Genomic DNA, 19,186 nt, shown 5'->3' on the forward strand with positions numbered 1-19,186 from the left:
GCAAGAATAGGAATTAAAATAATCACTAGGGCCCTGAGGAAACACCCTGTTACGAAGTGGACTCAAAATGATGGTTCTGCTAGGGGTCTGCTCCAAGGGGAGTGCTGGGTGATGCACCGAGGTGCCCCAGTGCCCTGATGCTCTCGGAGCCTACGGGGCTGGAAGTCAGGCTGCCGGAGTTGGAGTTTTCCTGCACACGAGCCTCCCTCTGCCTCTCTTTTCTCATCTGCAAGGTGGGGATGGAAGTGAGTCGTTTGGGTTACGGTGAGATTCTAGGTGAGGTCCTAGCCTGGGGCCCAACCTCTTTCATCAGTTCATTATTATTACTATTTGTCACCACTATTACCATTAGTAATAATACTTATTATTACCTGGCATTTTGATGACCTCTAGCTGACTTCGCTTTTTGTGGGCAGAGCTTACAAATAGGACATTTTCTGTGCCCAGTTAGGGTTCATGCTTATTTCCTTCATTTTATGGATTTATTTATTTATTGGCTGTGTTGGGTCTTCATTGCTGCACGGGCGTTCTCTAGTTGTGGAGAGCGGGGGCTACTCTTCGTTGCGGTGCACGGGTTTCTCACTGCGGTGGCTTCTCTTGTTGCGGAGCACAGGCTCTAGGTGCATGGGCTTCAGTAGTTGTGGCACATGGGCTCAGTAGTTGTGGCTCGTGGGCTCTAGAGTGCAGGCTCAGTAGTTGTGGCACACGGGCTTAGTTGCTCTGCGGCATGTGGTATCTTCCTGGTCCAGGGATCAAACCCCGTGTCCCCTGCATTGGCAGGCAGATTCTTAACCACTGCACCACCAGGGAAGTCCCCTTATTTCCTTCATTTTAATCCACAGCAACATGCCCTTCACCTCTGATTTCTTGAGCCTGGACCTAATCTGGAAGGTCAGAGCCATTTTTTTAAGGTAATTTCATGCTAGTTATTATGGGACTCCTGGGTTTATGAAGGAAAGGATGCTTGGGTTTGTACTTGCATCCGGTCCTACATGATTTCATGGGGGAGATTTTGTTTTAAGGGTCATTGGTAGCAGATTGGGCCATAGCCTCTCTCTCTCTTTTCAGGTATAATAGTGGAAGAATGAGAAAATAAAACACCACAAATTACATATTTTTGAAAAGTCTTCAGATAATACAGCTGTCTCTTAAAGCTTCAGTCCATAGCCCCTCTCTCATTTATGGGCCAAAGCGAGTCACATAGCCGCGCCTGAGTTTCTGGAGTGGTCTGGGAACCTCCTGCAAGGGGGGCCGGGGGGGGGGGGCGGGGGGCGGGGGGGGCGGGGCGGGCACTGAGTATTTGTCAGCGCTTGTGCCCACTGGAGGCACAGTGTGACCTGCTGTACTTGCAGTTCACTTATTCTCTAATATCGTTTGTCTCTAAGGGTCCCAGCGCGTGGTTTGTCCATTTAAAACAACCGAGACATCTCTAGGGAGGGGAACTATGGGAGAAGAGGAGAGGAAAAGCCCACAAACCCCACAGGTTGTAGTGCTGGGGAGCAAAGATGCCACCCGACTCCTCCAGTAGAGTAAGTAGGGCCCCGGGTGGCAGAGGCGTCTTAGAGTCGAGAGAGTAATTTCTGATTCTAAACCTCTGACCTGCCAGGTGCGTTCGTCCCATCTCACCCACTCCATGCTTTCCTTCCATCCACTTCTGTAAGCTCTCAGGTCAATTATTAACTCAGAATTTTGTTTAAAATTCTACCCCAGGATTCCATCACCCTCTTCCTTGGAGGGGGGATGTCTCTCTTCCGTACCTGGCCTGACGTCTCCAGGTACTGAGTGAGGGTGTCCTATTCCAGGCCCGGCAGGTCACATCCTGCAGGTCCCCGGGTACATCAGGTCCTGGCAGGAGATCCGCTGACATTCTTGGCCTCAACTCCCTCCCTGTGCCCAGGCGCCTTCCTCGCTGAGGCCTGGAGAGTGTGTGGTCCTTGTCCGCTGTCCCCTCTTGTCCCCACTTGGGCATCTGGGGACGTTTGGATTCCGTTCAGGCCACGTTCACCCCACGTTCACCCCGAGAGGAGCTCAGAGCCTAGACCATCTCTGGAAGCTCTCTCTGGCTTTTTCCACTTCTAGGGGTACAGGATTTGTGTTCCTGGCTATTTCTCTCAAAACAGCCTGACTTCCCTAGGCTCTTTTCTAATTTTCTATTATTATTTTTTATTTTATTATTATTATTTTAAAAAAAATTTTATTTATTTAATTGTGTGAGCTCTTAGTTCCAGCAGGCAGGATCCTTAGTTGTGGGATGCAAACTCTTAGTTGTGACATGCATGTGGGATCTTGTTCCCTGGCTAGGGATCAAACCTGGGCCCCCTGCATTGGGAGCATGTAGTCTTATCCACTGCACCACCAGGGAAGTCCCTCCTAGGCTCTTTTTTTAAAAAACAGCTTTCTTGAGATATCTTTATGTATAAAAATTGTATACACTTAGCATGTACAACTTGATGTTTGATGCATGTGTGCATCGTGAAAAGATCACCAGGACCACACTAATTAACATCTCTGTCACTTTACAGTTGCCCCTAGGTTCTTGGGTGTCCCAGTTTAATGGGGTGCCTGTGTCACGACCTATCCCGCTCTGCAGAGTGCGGAGCAGGGGAAGGTGGAGGCGCTGAGCTAGACCCCCCTCCCCTCTCCTCTTCTCTTCCTTCACAGCCAGGCTGGCAGGGGAGAGTGGGTGTAGGGAAGGAAACCAGTTCTCCTGGTTGTCCCGCGATCCCCCACCTTTTTTGTCTCACACCTGGTGGAGTGTTCTTTGGACCAGCAGATTAGCAGCGCGTGACTTTGTTTTCCTGAGTCGAGTGTAGGTGGTTGCAGGGCTGCAGAGCAGAGCTTGGTGCCTTAATTTCTAGCTCTGCCAACACATCATACCTGACGTAATCCCCTATCACGCCGGCTATGCAGCTGTCTGTCTGCAGGCTTTCCCTAAAGAGTGGTGCTACGTATTTGTAAAACAAATACATGGGAAACTGAAAATCCAGGGGCCCTAACAGAGGTTTCAACACTGTTGTCTTGATCTACATGGACTGGACATCCCGCTCATTGAAATTCACATGTCTCTGGGCGTGTCCGGTGAGATGCAGGAATCTCTTTGCAGTTGTGGAGGAGTGAGCCCGGGGCTGGGCAAGCATAGGGAGGAAGAGAGGACATCCTGGTGTCTGTCTGAGTCTGTCCCGTTGGTCTGGTCCCTTGGCCGTAAGTGAGAACCTGATGGCCGGAGAAGCTGCAGGCATGAGCTCAGGGTGCAGGGTTCACGGAGGACTCGGTGAGACTCCAAGGCGCAGGGAACTTGTTTGAGTGCAAATGCAGTCCTGACCACCGGATCCCAAAGGTGTCTGAGTGAGATGGGGTGTGTGAGTGTGTGCGTGTGCCCATGGGCGTGTGCAGGGCTGAAGTCCTACACTAGCAGGTGGAACAGGAACAAGGAATTGTGGGTTGTCACCAACAGCCTGGCCTCTGCTGAACCTACCAGCTCCTAAGCCCGGAAGACGTTTTAGTCAGTGACGAGCCTCCCACAACCACCCTGCAAAAAACCCAGAACGCCGCCAGGAATTTCAAACAGAGGTGAATTTTTTAGAAAGCGTTTTATTGGGGGGTTGATTGGTGCACAGAAACTGCACGTATTTGAAGTGCACAAGTTGATGGGTTCTAGCACGTCTGCACCTGTAAAGCCACAATCACACAGATGCCCCTTTGTAACCCTCACTCTGCTCCCCCGCTCCTCCCCCGACAATCTGCTTTCTGTCACTGTATATGTATATTTAAAATTTTTTTACAATTTAATTATATTTACTTATTTAGGCTGCATTGGGTCTTTGTTGCTATGTGAGGGCTTTCTCTAGTTGTGGCGAGCGGGGGCTACTCTTCGTTGCAGTGTGCAGGCGTCTCAGTGTTGTGGCTTCTCTTGTTGCAGAGCACGGGCTCTAGGTGAGCAGGCCTCAGTAGTTGTGATGCATTGGATCAGTAGTTGTGCATGGGCTTAGTTGCTCTGCAGCATGTGGGATCTTCCCAGACCAGGGATCAAACCTATATCCCCTGCATTGGCAGGTGGATTCCTCACCACTGCCACTAGGGAAGTCCCTCTGTCACTGTATATTAGTTTGCATTTTATAAAAATTTATATAAAATAAATGGAATCAAGCAGTAAATACTCTTTAAAAATTGTGGTTGAAAACATAACACAAAATGCACTGTTTTACCCATTTTTTAGTGTACAATTTGTAGCATTAAGTACATTGAGAATGTTCTGGAACTATCGCCACCATCCATCTTCAGCACTCTTCATCTTGCAAAATTGAAATTTTGTACCCATTAAACAATAACTCACCATTCCCTACTCCCCACAGCCCTGATAACACCCATTCTACTTTGTGTCTCTGATTCTGACTACTCCAAGTACCTCACATTAGTGGAGTCAGACAGTATTTGTCTTTTTGTGATTGGCTTATTTCATTAGCACAATGCCCTCAAGATTCATCCATGTTGTTGCATATTGCAAAATTTTCTTCCTTTTTTAAGGCTGAATAATATTCATTTGTGTATATAGACCACATCTTACTTATCCATTCATCTGTTGACGGACACTTGGGTTGCTTCCATGTTTTAGCTATTGTGAGTAATGCTGCCACGAACATGGGTGTACAAATATCTTTTTGAGACCCTGCTTTCAATTCTTTTTTTTTTTCATATTTATTTTTTATTTTATTTATTTATTTATTTGATTGTGCTGGGTCTTAGTTGCAGAAGGCATGCTCCTTAGTTGCGGCTCGCTCTGCTTTCAGTTCTTCAGGGTATGTGCCCAGGAGTGGAATTGCTGGGTCACACGGTGGTTCTATGTTTAGTTTCTTGGACCTCCACTATGTTTTCCATAGTGGCCGCACCATTTCACATTCCCAGCAGTGCACGATCTCTCCACGTGTTTGCTGCTACTTGTTATTTTGGTTTTTCTGGTTTTGTTTTTATAGTAACCATCCTGATGGGTGTGAGGCGGCATCCACTGTACTGCTGATTTGCAGCTCCCTAAGATAAGGGATGTTGAGTATCTTTTCAAGTGCTGTTATTGTTTTATCTTTTCCCCCTCTGTGTTTTATTTGGGATGGTTCCTTTTTAATTTTTCCCAGAGGTCACAGGTGTTTTTTGTTTTTTCTTTCAAGTCTTTTTTCCCCTCTGTGTTTTATTTTGGTCTGTTTCTATGACTATGTCTTCAAGTACACTAATCTTTTCTTCTGCAATGTCGCATCTGCTGTGAATCCCACCTAGTGGATTTTTTTGCCTGAGATACCATAGTTTCAAATGTAGAAGTTTGATTTGGGTCTTTTAAAAAATATCTTCCATGTCTCCACTTAACATGTATAATCTTTGCTGTAGCTTTTTAAACAAGGGGAATAAGGTTATTGTTACTGTTTCAATGTGCTTGCCTGCATTTTTTTTTTACATCTTTATTGGATTATAACTGCTTTACAATGTTGTGTTAGTTTCTGCTATACAGCAAAGTGAATACGTTATTTGTATACATATATCCCCTCCCTCTTGAGCCTCCCTCCCACCCAGCCTGCTTTCGTTTTGATTGACTGACACTTACTTATTGTGCGGCATATGTCCTGCATGTTTGCATGGCTGGTGCATCTTGACTGCATGGTGGATTTATCTTGTTGGCTGCTGGATATTTTTGCATTCCTGTAAACATTCTTGAGCTTAGTTCTGGGGTGCACTTAAATGCTTGGTTACTTTGATCCTTTTGGGTCTTGATTTTAAGGTGTGTCAGGGAGGATTTGGGCAGCTTGTAGCCTAGGGGTAATTATTCCCCACCGCTAAGGCGTGGCCCCTCTGAGCACTCTGCCCAGTGCCCCATGATTTACAGAATTAGAAGGTGCTTCAGGCTGGCTGGTGGGAACAGGCGGTACTCTTGACCTCATGTGAGCTGAGGGTCCCGCCTGGCCCCGTTCTTCAGGGTGGCTCTTTTCCTGACCTTGAGTAGTTTCCACTCACACGTTTGATGGTTAGCACTACTGAAATGAAGGACACTGAGGCAGCCTTTCCAGAACCTGCAGGTCTCCGGGTTCTCTCTCCGTGCTGCTCTGTCCTCTGTGTCCTCTTCCCTGTGAACTGCGTGGCCTGGGCCTCCCTGGACACGGGGCTCCATCTCCGAACCAGGAATCCTGCTGGTCCCCACCCGGGCTCCTCCTCCCCGCACCAGGCCTGAAATGTAAGACATCAGGCTGGGCCAGTGTGGGCTCACCTGTTGTTTCTCATCCCTCAGGGATCAGTGTCCTTCACTGCCTCACATCCAATGTCTTGAAAACAGTTATCTCATTTTTTTTCTCTCCAATTTTTAGTTGTTTCAGGCATGAGGGTAAATTCAGGCCCTATTCCCCTATCTTGGCCAGAAATGGAAGCCTTAGCAGAGCTTATTTAATCTGAGGATCTGGTTACAAAGGTGTCCGAGGGATAAAGGAGCAAAATGGAAAAGGTTTGTATTGCAGGCAGCAAGGCCTGGAGGAACAAAGGGAGGAGGCGATATTACATGAGTCCAGGAGTAGACGTACGGCTGATTCTGGAGGAAACTTGCTGCTATTGAAATCTATGCTGCGGTAACTGCAAAACATTTTGGAGCCTATAATGGCAGCCAACCACTGCCCTCTTTACTGGGGCCGCCAAGGGCTGCTAGAGCCCCCAGCCATCTCTCGCTGGTGGAGATGCCACTAGAAGCAGAAAGGAAGGCTTATGGCTTCTCTTTTTTTCATCTGTCTTCCAAAGTCTTCTTAGGATTTCCCACTGGCCACCTAGCCCACGGCTATGGCAAGAGCATCTGTGAAGTGTAATTTGCAAAGACTCAGCCCCTGAGGGTTGAGAACAGGGCGTGGAAGGACAGGAAGTCATCGCTTATCTGCTGCTACATCTTTTACTCCTTTGCTGACAAATGGTATTTACCTGCACAATTACTCACTTTGCTCTAAAGCATTTACTCCATTGAAGATTTCAAACACTTTATAGGTTCTCTTATTAGGGTCTTTTCTTTCAAGGTAATCTAAAGAGCTTAAGCCAGATTTCCTCTTCTGAGTCTCCTAATAGAAAGCACCTAGCTGCCCACCTTGCCTGACTGCTCAAAGATAGCTATGAGCCTTTTGTTTTTTTCCAGGTGGAATATTCTCTTAACCTACCCTTGTATCGGTGGGATAACTCATGTAAGTAGGGTAACTTATTGTAGAAGACGAGGACATGGGTTTTGCACTGTGCTCCTTCAGAGGAGGAATGGAATAACAAAGGGGTTGGCTCTGAAAATCTCAGCAGCTCTCTCTTTCTGATTCCAGACTTAGCTGGAAAGCATCGTTTGCTAGGAACATCCCCACGTGAGCCCACATTTGTGGAAAGCCTTCAGGGACACCGTAAATTAACTACAGTCATTCTCTGAAGATGAGTAAGGGTGTAGTCAAATTAGTGCAGAGAATTGATGCCATTTTCTCTGATATCCTTGTTCACCTCCTGGAAGGAGAATTTTTTTAGAAAATATTTATGGAACAGAAAACATGTCCTTACTTGAAAGTCTGTTTAAATTCTGTATGCTAGTTTTTGTCCCATTTTCCACTGAAAATATTTTGATACTGATACGACTATATAAGCCAAATTTGGGGGAGGCTCGTGTAGTGTAGATGATAATTACAGGATGTTGTTATAGCTGTTCTAATGAGGGCAGATATCACAGTGGCCCAAAGGGGAGGGCATTTCTTTCTTTTTTTCTTTTTTTTGGTAGTTATAACTGTTATAAATGTTACATCTGCATTTTATTTTATTTTTTTAATTTTTATTTTATATTGGAGCACAGTTGATTAATAGTGTTGTGTTAGTTTCAGGTGTACAGCAAAGTGATTCAGTTACATGTAAACATGTATCTATTCTTTTTCAAATTCTTTTCCCATTTGGGTTGTTACAGAATATCCCTGTGCTAGACAGTAGGTCCTTGTTGGTTATCTATTTTAAATACAGTAGTGTGTACATGTCAATCCCAAACTCCCAGTCTATCCCTGGGCGAGGGTATTTCTTCTCATGTCCAGTGCAGGAATAAGCAGCCCTGGTGTGGCCCCTACGTGTCATATGTCCAGGCTCCTTTGGTTTTATTTCCCTGGCAGACTTCACATGTAGTTTCGATCCCACTGCTGGTGCTAACTCCCACCACCCAGGCCACCTGCCAGCCAGTGGAAGAGGTGAAGCAGGGGCAGGGCACACCCGTTCTCTTCGAGGGCACATCCTAGCAACTGCTCACTTTACAGCACTCATGTCTCATGGGCCAGGACTTAGTCACGTGGCCCATTTAGCTGCCAGAGAGGCTGGCAGATGTAATCCTCAGCTGGGGGAGGGCTGTGTTCCACTAAAACCTGGGGCTTCATTACCAAGGGAAGAATGGGTTTAGGGCCCTTAGCAATCGCTGTCAGAATGATTTATTTTCCGTAGTTGTTTTCAGTTCCCAGTCTGATAATTCCAGCATCTCTGCCATGTCTGAGTCTGGTTCCGATGCACTGGCTCTGTCTCTTCAAACTGCATTTTCTGCCTTTTAACATACCTTGCTTTTTTTTTTTTTTTCCCCTGTACTGCAAGGCTCGTGGGATCTTAGTTCCCTAACCAGGGACAGATCCTTGGCCCTGGGCAGGGAAAGTGCAGAGTCCTAACCACTGGGCCGCCAGGGAGTTCCCCAGCATGCCTTGTAATTTTTTTGTTGAAAGCTGGACATGATGTACTAGGTAAAAGGAACCGAGGTAAGTAGGCCTTTGGTGTGAGGCTGCATTTGTCTGTGTAGGAATTAGGCTGTGTTTCCCTGTGGCTGTCAGAGGCTGAAATTGACTGTGGTGGTGGTGTTTCTATCCGCCTGCTTTTCCCTGGGTTTTCTCTGGGTTTCCCTAGAGACTTTTTCTTAAAGAGGATCTGAGACGTGGGGGTCTTTGGGCTGTGTTTCCCTGTTCTCATACAGCAGCCCTGCAGATGTGGTGAGGTGTGGGGGAGGAATTGCTCTACTGTCTGACACATAGGGGTTAAGTCTCCGTGAGAGCCTGGGGCCATGCTTCTCTGCTCACCCCTCAGGTGGGGTAGGACTCCAGGGGCCTGGAGTTGATCCTTCCCTTCCCCCGTGTGGAAGGTAGAGCAGCTCAGAGCTGGGCATTTCCCTCCCTTCTGGTGCGTTAGGTTCAGGTAAAGCCCAGGATGCGTAGGGAAGTAGTCTCTCCCGAGGACAGGCCTTGTTAGGAGAGCAGAATGTTGGTGTCTTTCAATGTTGGTCCCTTCCCCGTCGCCCTGCCGCAAGCATTAGGGACTTTTCTCTGACCTTCTCCCTGAGGACCTGGTTCACACCCTGGAGGTAAAACTCTTGGAGGTGTAGGGGCTCCTAGGACCGGCCCCTGGAGGTTGTACCTCCCAGACGTGTCCACACCGAGCCTCTGGCAATTGTGGGTTTAGGCTTCCCTGCCCCAGTGTCTGCTCCTGGGCCTCTGTGCCAGGAGGCTGTGATTCTCTGTGTCCACTTCTCTGTCACTTCAGTTTGGGGACAGAGGTCTGCCCTGTGACGCCAGTGCTCTGACGGCTCTGAGAAGAGTCGCTGGTGTTCAGTTTGCTCAGGGTTTTTCTTGTTAGCAGGGGAGTGATGGCTTCCAAGTTCCTATGCCAGCCTGGACACTGGTGGTCCTAATGCGTGTCTGTAAACAAGAACACATTGAGGCTTTAAAACCTAGTAATTTGAAAAGTATACGCCCACGACACAGCTGATGCGAAGATCTATCGCTACCCACTGTAGGTAAGTCAGAAACCCCACAACCAGCTGAACTGATCAGCACGAGCACATGTCGGGGGCCGTCACACACAACCCCTCCATGAGAAGGACTGACAGTAATTTAAAATTTAGCTGAGAGGATGCCAGCAATTAAAAACCGAAAGCAACCCAAGGCAGTTCTAGTAACTTATCAAGAACAGCATTCTTCCTGGAAGCTATGCAAATTTCATAGTTCTCAACAACATATTGAATTAGCATCTTCAGTAGACTTTAGTAATATGTTCAGTTTAGGTTTTGAAAAAAAAAACCTAGTAAGAGTCTCATAATAAGTCACTTAATAGAATACTATATAGAAAGTAGGTCACCATAAAAACTTCAGGAAGACCCAGGCCCTCCAACGTGAGCAGGGAATCCTTCTTTGAGACTCAGGAACTGAAGCAGCAGTGCTCGAAGATTCACTCTCAGGACCTCTTTTTGTTTTAATTGAGGGGAAATCCATGTAACATACAAGCACAGGGAACTCCACTCGCTATTCTGTAACAACCTATTTTGGAAAAGGATCTGAAAAAGAGTGGATACATGTATCTGTATAACTGAATCCCTTTGCCATACACCTGAAACTAACGCAACATTGTAAATCAAGTGTACTCCAACATAAAATAAAAATTAAACTAAAGGAAACACGTATCCAGTCCGGGGGTCTGAGTGTTCTCACCACGCTGCCGAATTTACCACCCAGGACCCACTATGGAATCACTCTCCGCAGGCCTGGTAACCGCTCATTTGCTTTCTGTGTCTTGGGAGCTGCCTGTTCTGTACATTTCCTGTAAAAGGGCTCACACAGCATGCGGCCTTTGTGTCTGGCTCCTTTCACGCAGCAGAATGTCCTTTAGGCTCCTCTGTGCAGCAGCCTCTATCAGGACTTGAGTCATGTCATGGTGTCTGGAGGGAGCCCGATTTGCTTATCTGCTCAGCCGTCGGTGGGCGTTCTGGGTTGTTTCCATCTCTCGGCTCTTTGGCTGCAAGGCTGTTATAAACAGTCATGGGCGAGTTTCTGTGTGGACACGGGTTTTCTTCTTTGCTGCATAACATACCCAGGGGTGGAACTGCAGGGCCGTGTGGTAATTCCACGCTCTACTTTTGAGGTGCGGCCACCACAGGGGCTGCAGCATTTCACATTCCCTCCTGCAATGTACGTGGGTTCCTGTTTCTCCACATCCTTGTGGACATTTGTTATTTCCCCTTTGTTTCCCTTAAAGTCATCTTAGTGTGTATGAAGTGGTATCATTTCACCGTGGTTTTGATTTGCATTTCTTTATAAAAATTTTTTTTATTGAAATATAGTTGATTTACAATGTTGTGTTAGTTTCAGGTGTACAACAAAGTGATTCGGTTTTAAAAAATAATTAATTCATTAATTAATTGGCTGAGTTGGGGCTTCGTTTCTGCGCACGGGCTTTCTCTAGTTGTGGCCAGCCGGGGCTGCTTTTTTGTTGCAGTACCTGGGCTTCTCAGTGCTTGGGCTTCGCTCGTTGCGGAGCACGGGCTCTAGGCATGCGGACTTCAGTAGTTGCAGGATGCGGGCTCAGTAGTTGTGGCTCATGGGCTTAGTTGTTCTATGGTATGTGGGATCTTCCCGGACCAGGGATTGAACCTGAGTCCCCTGCATTGGCAGGTGGATTCTTAACCACTGTGCCACCAGGGAAGTACCAGTTATATATATATATGTGTGTGTATATATATATATACACACACATATATATATACACACACACGTATATATATTCTTTTTTACATTCTCTTCCATTATAGGTTATTACAAGATATTGAGTATAGTTCCCTGTGCTATACAGTAGGTCCTTGTTGGTTATCCATTTTATATATAGTAGCAGTGTGTATATTTTAATCCCAAACTCCTAATGTATCCCTCCCCACCTTTGGTAACCATAAGTTTGTTTTCTATGTCTGTGAGTCTGTTCCTGTTTTGTAAATAAATTCATTTGTATCGTTTTTTAGATTCCACATTTAAGTGATATCACATATTTGTCTTTCTGTCTGGCTTACTTCACTTAGTGTGATCATCTTTAGGTCCATCCATGTTGCTGGCATTGTTTCATTCTTTTTATGGCTAATATTCCATCGTATGTACATGTACCTGATTTGCATTTCTGAAATGACCAATGATAATATGCTTGTTAGCCATCTGTCAGGACCTCTTTACATTATTAAAAAGCATTGAGGCTCCCCCAAACCTTTTGTTTATGTAGTTACATCTAGTGATACCACGCTTAGACACTAAAAGTTAATTTAAAAAGTATTATTTATTAATTCTTCTACAAACAACAGTAATAAACTCATTATATGTTAACACCAGAGCGATGACATCATCACATATCATGTAGCTTCTGGAAAACTCCACCCATACTCTTGCAAGAGAATAACAGTGAAAAAGGAAAATAACATCTTAATCACAACTGACACTTAACCCAGGAGTTGGGAGCAACGACCCTCCATGCAGTAAAAAATCCACGTGTAAGTTACTGTCAGCCTTCCACACCCAGTTCTCCTATGTGTCTCTGGTTCCTCTGCATCCCTGGTTCTGCATCCGTGGATTCAACCAGCCATGGATCGTGTGGCACTGTAGTATTTACTATCTAAAACAATCCACAAGTAAGCAGACTTGTGTAGTCCAAACCCGTGTTGTTCGGGGGTCACCTGTGTTATGAAAAATGTTTGCTCTCATAGACCTCCCTCCCCCATAATGAGTAATGACAACCCAATTTTACTCAAGTGAGATAAACAAACACTTTTTTTTTCTGGTCTCAAATTCCTTTTAACATTAGTTTCCCCAGAAAACGTATATGCGGGGGAGTACTGACAATGGAATCTGATGGTACTTGGTCAGTCACGGAAAGGACAAAAAACGGTTCTTTAGTCTGGGTTTGGTCCTGCTGACACCTGCCCAGTTTTTTTCATAACATTTTCCCGCCCTTTCAGAAATGAAAACTGGCTGCCGATTGCAAGTTTTCATCCACCTCCTTCATCGTGTGATTTTGCTCGACTAGGACATCTAAATGAGAATTGAGATCTTAGGCAACAGTCTGAATTTGTACTGAAATCTCAGCCCCTGAGGCTGATTTCTCGAGTGGGAGTTGAGGGTCGGCGGGCCTGGAGAGGCATAAACCCTGTGATTCTTAAAGTGTGGTCCCCAGACCAGCCTCATCAGCATCACCTGTGACCTGTTAGAAATGTAAATTCTCAGGCCCCACCCCAGACCCGCTGACTCAGAAGCTCTGGAAGTGGGCCCAGCCTTCCTTGTTTCAACAAGGCCTCCAGGTGATTTTGATTTCCTTAACAAATTGTGCTGACAGTTTGAGGATTCCTGGTGTGACCTCGTCCCTAATTACATGCTCGCCCTCCCTCCCTCCCTCCCTCCCTCCCTTCCTTCCTTCCTTCCTTCCCTTTCCTTCCAGAAACATTGAATGTATTGCTCCCTTACCAGCGTTTTTATGACGCTTCCTTGGAAATGTACACATTTACACATTGTGTGTCTGTCTGTAAACATGAAATTCGTGCAGGCCAAGTGCAGACCGTCATTTATAGCAATCCCAGAGAAACTAACTCTTGGAGAGGCCCATCAGTCACGTACAGCTGAAGCTTTCTGCCAGCTCTACTCCATTACCTGGGCGCTAGCTTATCCCTCTTCTCCCGACATCAACTCCAGTGAAATCCATTCAAACCCTGAAGCTCTACAGCTACAAGGGCTTGGTTGCCTTTCTTGGTGTTACCCAGGGACTGTGTTCTTCAGAAACTCAAAACTGAAGGTTCAGTTGGGGGTGGGGTGCTAGTTTCTAAGTTCAGAAGGATTCCTAGTTACCAGTCCAGAGTTCTTAGGGGGCGTTCATTAAAGGATGTGACCAGGAGAATGGGCTAGTCCACCAGAGGCTGGGAAAGGACCTAGGTGGACCAAGGAACAAGGTCCAGTTACATAGGGCAGAGAGTGTGTGTCTATTTACATCAGCACTAGGGTTTTCCTTGGGATTTCTAAACTGCAAAGTCAGCGTGAACTTAGCATGAAGCTACCCTTCTTTGTACTGTACGTGGTGTGAAGAGAGTTCCATGCCGGTCGTGCTTTAATGAACACATACACGTGGAAGTAGGACCAAGAGTTCTTGGCTGTTCCTCCCCGTTCCTCCGGTGACCTTGGACTTACTGCCTAGATGCAGGTCAGGCTCACTCGCTGATACTACAGAGCTGGCTTCAGATGGGGTTGCAGTTGCCTGGTGTCCTGTGATGTGACTTCAGAGCTTTCCAGAACCCACGGGATCAGGAGATGCCTCTTGGATGAGTGTTTAGCTGCTTTGGTTTTTGATTGTGGTCCATGATGTCTGTGGGCTGCTCTTGGCTTCTTACCGCCCTTGGTTTTCTAGATGGTCCTTCTATTCTTCTTCCTGTGGCGACAGAACAAGTCACAGTCATGGGCGTGATGTGCACCAAGAAGAATGTGGTCCCCACCCTAAACTCATGTGGGTGGAGCATTTCAACGGAAGCCCCCACTGACCTGCTAACTTTACATCCCACCCCCAGATACTGCAACCTTCCCACATGCTGACCATCCGTCTAGAGGTCAAGACCGGCAGCCCCGCGGTCCTCACAGCGTGATGATCCAATCATTGCACGGCGACTGGGGCTGAGAAAGAGCCCGAGACCCGGACAGTTACAGGCGTGGAGGCTGGGTGGGCCTCAGGGAAGGGGCTGCTCCCCACGGGGTACGCGACCCTCATCCTCGTGTGTGGTGACGACAGTTCCCATCACACGCGAACACCTGGCGTCATCCCAGAGTCAACCCTCTTCCTTAACCCTCACCTCCGATCAGCCTCCGAGTCCTGCGAACCTGCCTCCTTTATGTGTCTCTCAGTTCTTTTCCTCCTTTTTAAGTTATGCCCGCTGACCTAGTTCACGCTCTCCTCGTCCCCCGGGTGGGTTTACTCCATCGTAACATAATCAAACTGCCACCACCATTACCATTACCCACCTTAAAGCCAGCCTCTGTTGTGGCCGGACCATTCAGAGGGCTGGTGGTACCATTTATCGCCTGAGCGAGCTTCTGTGGCTCCCTGTTGCCCTCAGGATAGGGCCCGAGCTCCTCAGCCTGGCCCGATGCTCCGGGACTTGGTCCCTGGCCATCCCCGCAGCATCACTGCCCCATGCACTTTACACCCCGGTGTTTAGAACTGCTAGATCCTCCCCGACGTCCTGGTGCCCTTCAGGCCACTTTACTTCTCCTCCTGCCCCTCCGCCTCGCAGCCTCTCCTGCTGTTCTTTATCTGGCCACAGGCGTCAGCTCTGAAAGCCTTCTGGGCATCCCCATGTAGGATTGTGTCCTTTCTCTTCGTCCCTATAGCACCTCAATCTTACGCTTTAACAAATTACATTTAAAGTCTCTATTTTTTTTTTTGTCTCTTCTCCTCCACTGGTCTGTAAGCTCCTGAGAGCAGGGGTCATTCGTATTTATCCTTAGGCCCCTAGCAAGAGCCTAGTGCATAGGAGATATTCTCATAGTCGTTTTAAAATTGAGATATACTTGACATAGAACATTGCGGAAGTTTGTGTACCATGTGTTGATTTAATATATCTATACGTTGTGATGTAATGACCACTGTCGTGTTAAGCTAACACTTCCATCACACTACATAACTCATTTCTTTTTGGTGGTGAGAACATTTAAGATCTAGTCTCTTAGCAGCTTTGAGGCATGTAATTCAATGTTGTTGATTATAATCAGCTAAGCTGCGTATCAGATTCCTCAGAACTTACTCATCTTCTAACTGCAAGTCTGTCCCCTTTGACCAACATCTACATAGGAGATAGTCTTGAAAAAAAATTTGGAACTATACAAAGACAAGAGCCGCATAAAAGGAATACTAATAGCAGCTAGCCGTGCTGGGGGATTTTCATGGATTGAAAACTCCTAGTTTTCAGCTGACGCTGTACCATTAGAGCTTTCTGTGGTGATGGGCGTGTTTTGTACCAAAAAGGTGGCCACGTGTGTCTATCAAATACCTGAAATGTGGCTAGTGCAATGCGTAGACCGAATTCTTAATTGTATTTAAGTTTCGACTCAAATATCCACACGTGGCTAGTGCCAACCCTGTCGGACAGTACAATCCTAGACTTTCGCAGCCCTTCCTAAGCCCGTGGCAACATCTGGTTACCTCTGCCTTGCTTGGAGCTGCCGGCGGGCGAGGCTCCAAGAACTGGTGTGCTGGCAGCTGTTTAACAACCAGCTCTCTGAGAAAGTCTGCCCGTTTTCATGGTGTAAAAACTCCCACCACCCCCAGTCTCAGGCTACCCTGAATACAGAGCTGGGGAGAGGTGTGCAGAATAAAATCATCATATAGATACTGCTTCCTCCATGCAAACAGGCAGATGCAAATAGCCCTGAGAATAAAGTAGTAAAATGCAGTAAAATAATTAGAAAGTGATTAATTGTGAATATTTATTAACTTTGTTTTTAATGTAATTTAGTTAACTGTGAGTTTATATACTTTAATTTTTAACAACGGTTATGCTTAAAAGCAGTTCGCAAAATTCCAGAACGTCTAACTTCGGGCTCTCAGGAGCTGGTGTAAGTCAGCTCTAGCTCATCACTGGACGAAGTGAGAGAGTAGCATAGACATATATACACTACCAACTGTAAAATAGATAGGTAGTGGGAAGTTGCTACATAACAAAGGGAGATCAACTCGATGATGGGTGATGCCTTAGAGGGCTGGGACTGGGACAGGGAGGGGTGGGGGAGTCGTGGGAGGGAGGGGCTATGGGGATATGTGTATAAATACAGCTGATTCACTTTGGTGTACCTCATAAGCTGGTACAAGAGTGTAAAGCAATTATATTCCAATAAAGAGTTTAAAAAAATTTTTTTAAAAATCAAATGTAATATTTCTTTTATGCCACAAGAGGGCGCCATCTGATGACATTTGATTCTTGGAAGGCTCTTGGGCCAGCTCTCTGGGTCAGTTTGAGGTGTCTGTACAGGTCTCTCCGAAGACTGCAATTCTGGGAGACCTTGGGATCTCATATAGTTTCAGGCAGTTCTTTGTTTCCCAACATCAAGTCCAAATCTTTCCCATCCCAGATAGCCTCATCTCTTTGTGTCCGAATGTTTGGGTCTTTACACTCCCAAATACAAAGATCCTTAACAGGTATTAGGTCCTGTCAGTGAGGGTGGAGGAAAGACAACGTCTGGGGCACTTCACCTGTAGCATCTCAGGGAATCCTACAGAAATGCCTGGGGAATCAGCTAACACGTAGAGGGACTGGGAGGCTGCCGGGCGTGCGAATAATTCCTGAAGGAACAACCCTAAGACAGCATCTCCTTTGCATTGCAATCATTTGTGCTTTTTAACTCACACGAGGAAAACCAGGAACTCATCGCGGGCCAGAAGATCAACATCAGAAAGGAAGGAATCTGCTGCTTTCTCCCTGGCTCCGCGGGCGGCAGGGTCCAAGGGCTTTGGTTCTTGGGGGGGTGATTCTGTCCTCTCAGGGTCTTCTGGGGGGTTTACACCAGGACTGGCAGAGTGCATTGTGGGGGCGGGGTAGGGGATACCCTGGGAGGTGGGGAGGGTGACATGCTAGGCCTCCCTAGCCCCCTGTCTAAAGGGAGGGAGAGGCTGACTCGTGTGTGTGTGTGTGTGTGTGTGTGTGTGTGTGTGTGTGTGTGAAATGATTTCACTCTCTTGATTCTCAGCGCTGTTCGTGCAGTGACTCTCAGAGTGTGGTCCCTGGAGCCGGAGCACGGGCATCACCTGGGCTTTTGTTAGCAATGTAAATTTTCAGGTCCCACCCTAGCCCTGCTGAATCAGAGACTCTGGGGGTGGGCCAGCAGGCTCTGCTTTAAGAAGCCCACTGGGAATTAGGAATTTGGGATTAACAGATACACACTACTATATATAATGTAGATAAACAATGAAAACCTACTGCGTAGCCCAGGGAACTATATTCAATATCTTGTAATAACCTATAATGGAAAAGAATCTGGAAAAGAATGGATATATATGTATATGTATAATTGAATCCCTTTACTGTACACCTGAAACATTGTAAACAAACTATACTTCAGTTTAAAAAAGAGTGCCCTCCTGCCCTCCATGGTGATGCACTCATGTTTCAGAAGCACAGCTCCAGCACAGGGTTATCTAAACTGGATGTGTATGTATTAGATGCGTCTCAGGAGCTTTTAAAAAGTACTACGGTCTCAGTAGCAAAAGGTCACATAGCACGTACATGGTCCCATTTAGTGAAATGTCTAGAACAGGCAAATCCATAGAGATGGAACAAAGAGTAGTGGTGGCCCGGGAGTGGGGGGATGGGGAATTGGGAAATGTGGGGTTTCTTTCCGGGGTGATGGAATGTTTTAGAATTAGATAGTGGTGGCATTATACACAACATTGATAAAAACCATTGAATTACGCACTTGAAAATGGTTAAAATGAAGAATTTTATCTCAATCGAAAATTAAAAAAAGTCCTGGTGTCTGGGGTCCACGCAAGCATTGGTATTTTAAAAATCTATGCAGTTGGTTCTCCTCCGCAGCGGGGGTTGAGAGCCCGAGTTAATACAAATGACTCCACACGTGGGTCACGCGGGTCAGGTTCCTGGTCAGGGGGGCTCCAGTGTGAGTGTCTGCAGTGGGGGTGGGGGGCGCAGGAGAGGACCAGGGCGTATGCTGCCAGGTGACGGGGGCAAAGAGAACCTGGGCGCCAGACACAGGCTCCGGTTCGGGCCTCTGCTGTGCATCCTGGTCCACGGTGCTTAACCTGCCTGAGCTGTAGCAAAGGTTTCCAGTTGCCGTAATGTTCGCAAGATAAGCATGGACCCTGGCATACAGCGGGCGCTCAGGGGACGTTCGGCTCCTTGGCTCTCGCATTTCCCTGCGGCTGTAGCTCTGTGCGTTGACTCCGAGGATGCCCGCCCTGCCCAGCTCCCCCTCTGCGGCTCCCCACACCGCGGGTGGTCAGGGAGGAAGGGCGCAGTCCTGCGCGGCGCTCCCCTCCCCCCAGCGTGGGCGGGGCTTCCGCGCGCCCCTGGACTCACCATCTCCGCTGCCAGGTGAGGCCGCTCAGGAGGAGGATGCTGATGAGCAGCAGGACACAGCCGGCCACTGCGGACGGGGGGACGGAGAGGCGGGTCAGGGGTGGGGCCCGGGGCAGAGGAAGCCCGCCCCCATGGGGCTGTGCCCCCGAGCCCCTCCGAGCCGCCCCTCTTCAGGTCGCCGCTCCCTCTGAGCAGGGCTGCCCGGAGGCTCCAGCACCAGGGTGTGGGGTGTGGACTGGAAGGGCGCAAGCCTTTCCTCAGGGGGCTCCACCCTTCCTGGGGGGAGCAGCTGATGAGCACCTTCAGAAAGGTTCGGAGGCCCGG

At 47.4% G+C, this 19,186-nt stretch overlaps 1 protein-coding gene across 1 annotated transcript in view; it reads right to left on the reverse strand.

Annotated features, from left to right (window-relative positions):
• Window positions 1-14,105: 14,105 nt before the first annotated feature.
• The window catches only part of IL2RA (interleukin 2 receptor subunit alpha), a 40,600-nt gene continuing 35,519 nt past the window's right edge, over window positions 14,106-19,186 (reverse strand). Inside the window, exons 7-8 of the mRNA XM_057732436.1 lie at window positions 18,863-18,929; window positions 14,106-14,211 (exon numbers count right to left, since the gene is read on the reverse strand). Coding sequence (XP_057588419.1) covers window positions 14,187-14,211; window positions 18,863-18,929 — 92 coding nt within the window. The 3' untranslated portion in view covers window positions 14,106-14,186. The remainder of the gene's footprint in view (window positions 14,212-18,862; window positions 18,930-19,186) is intronic.

The sequence above is a fragment of the Hippopotamus amphibius genome, chromosome 4, assembly GCF_030028045.1.
Source record: "Hippopotamus amphibius kiboko isolate mHipAmp2 chromosome 4, mHipAmp2.hap2, whole genome shotgun sequence".
NCBI classification, from domain to species: domain Eukaryota; kingdom Metazoa; phylum Chordata; class Mammalia; order Artiodactyla; family Hippopotamidae; genus Hippopotamus; species Hippopotamus amphibius.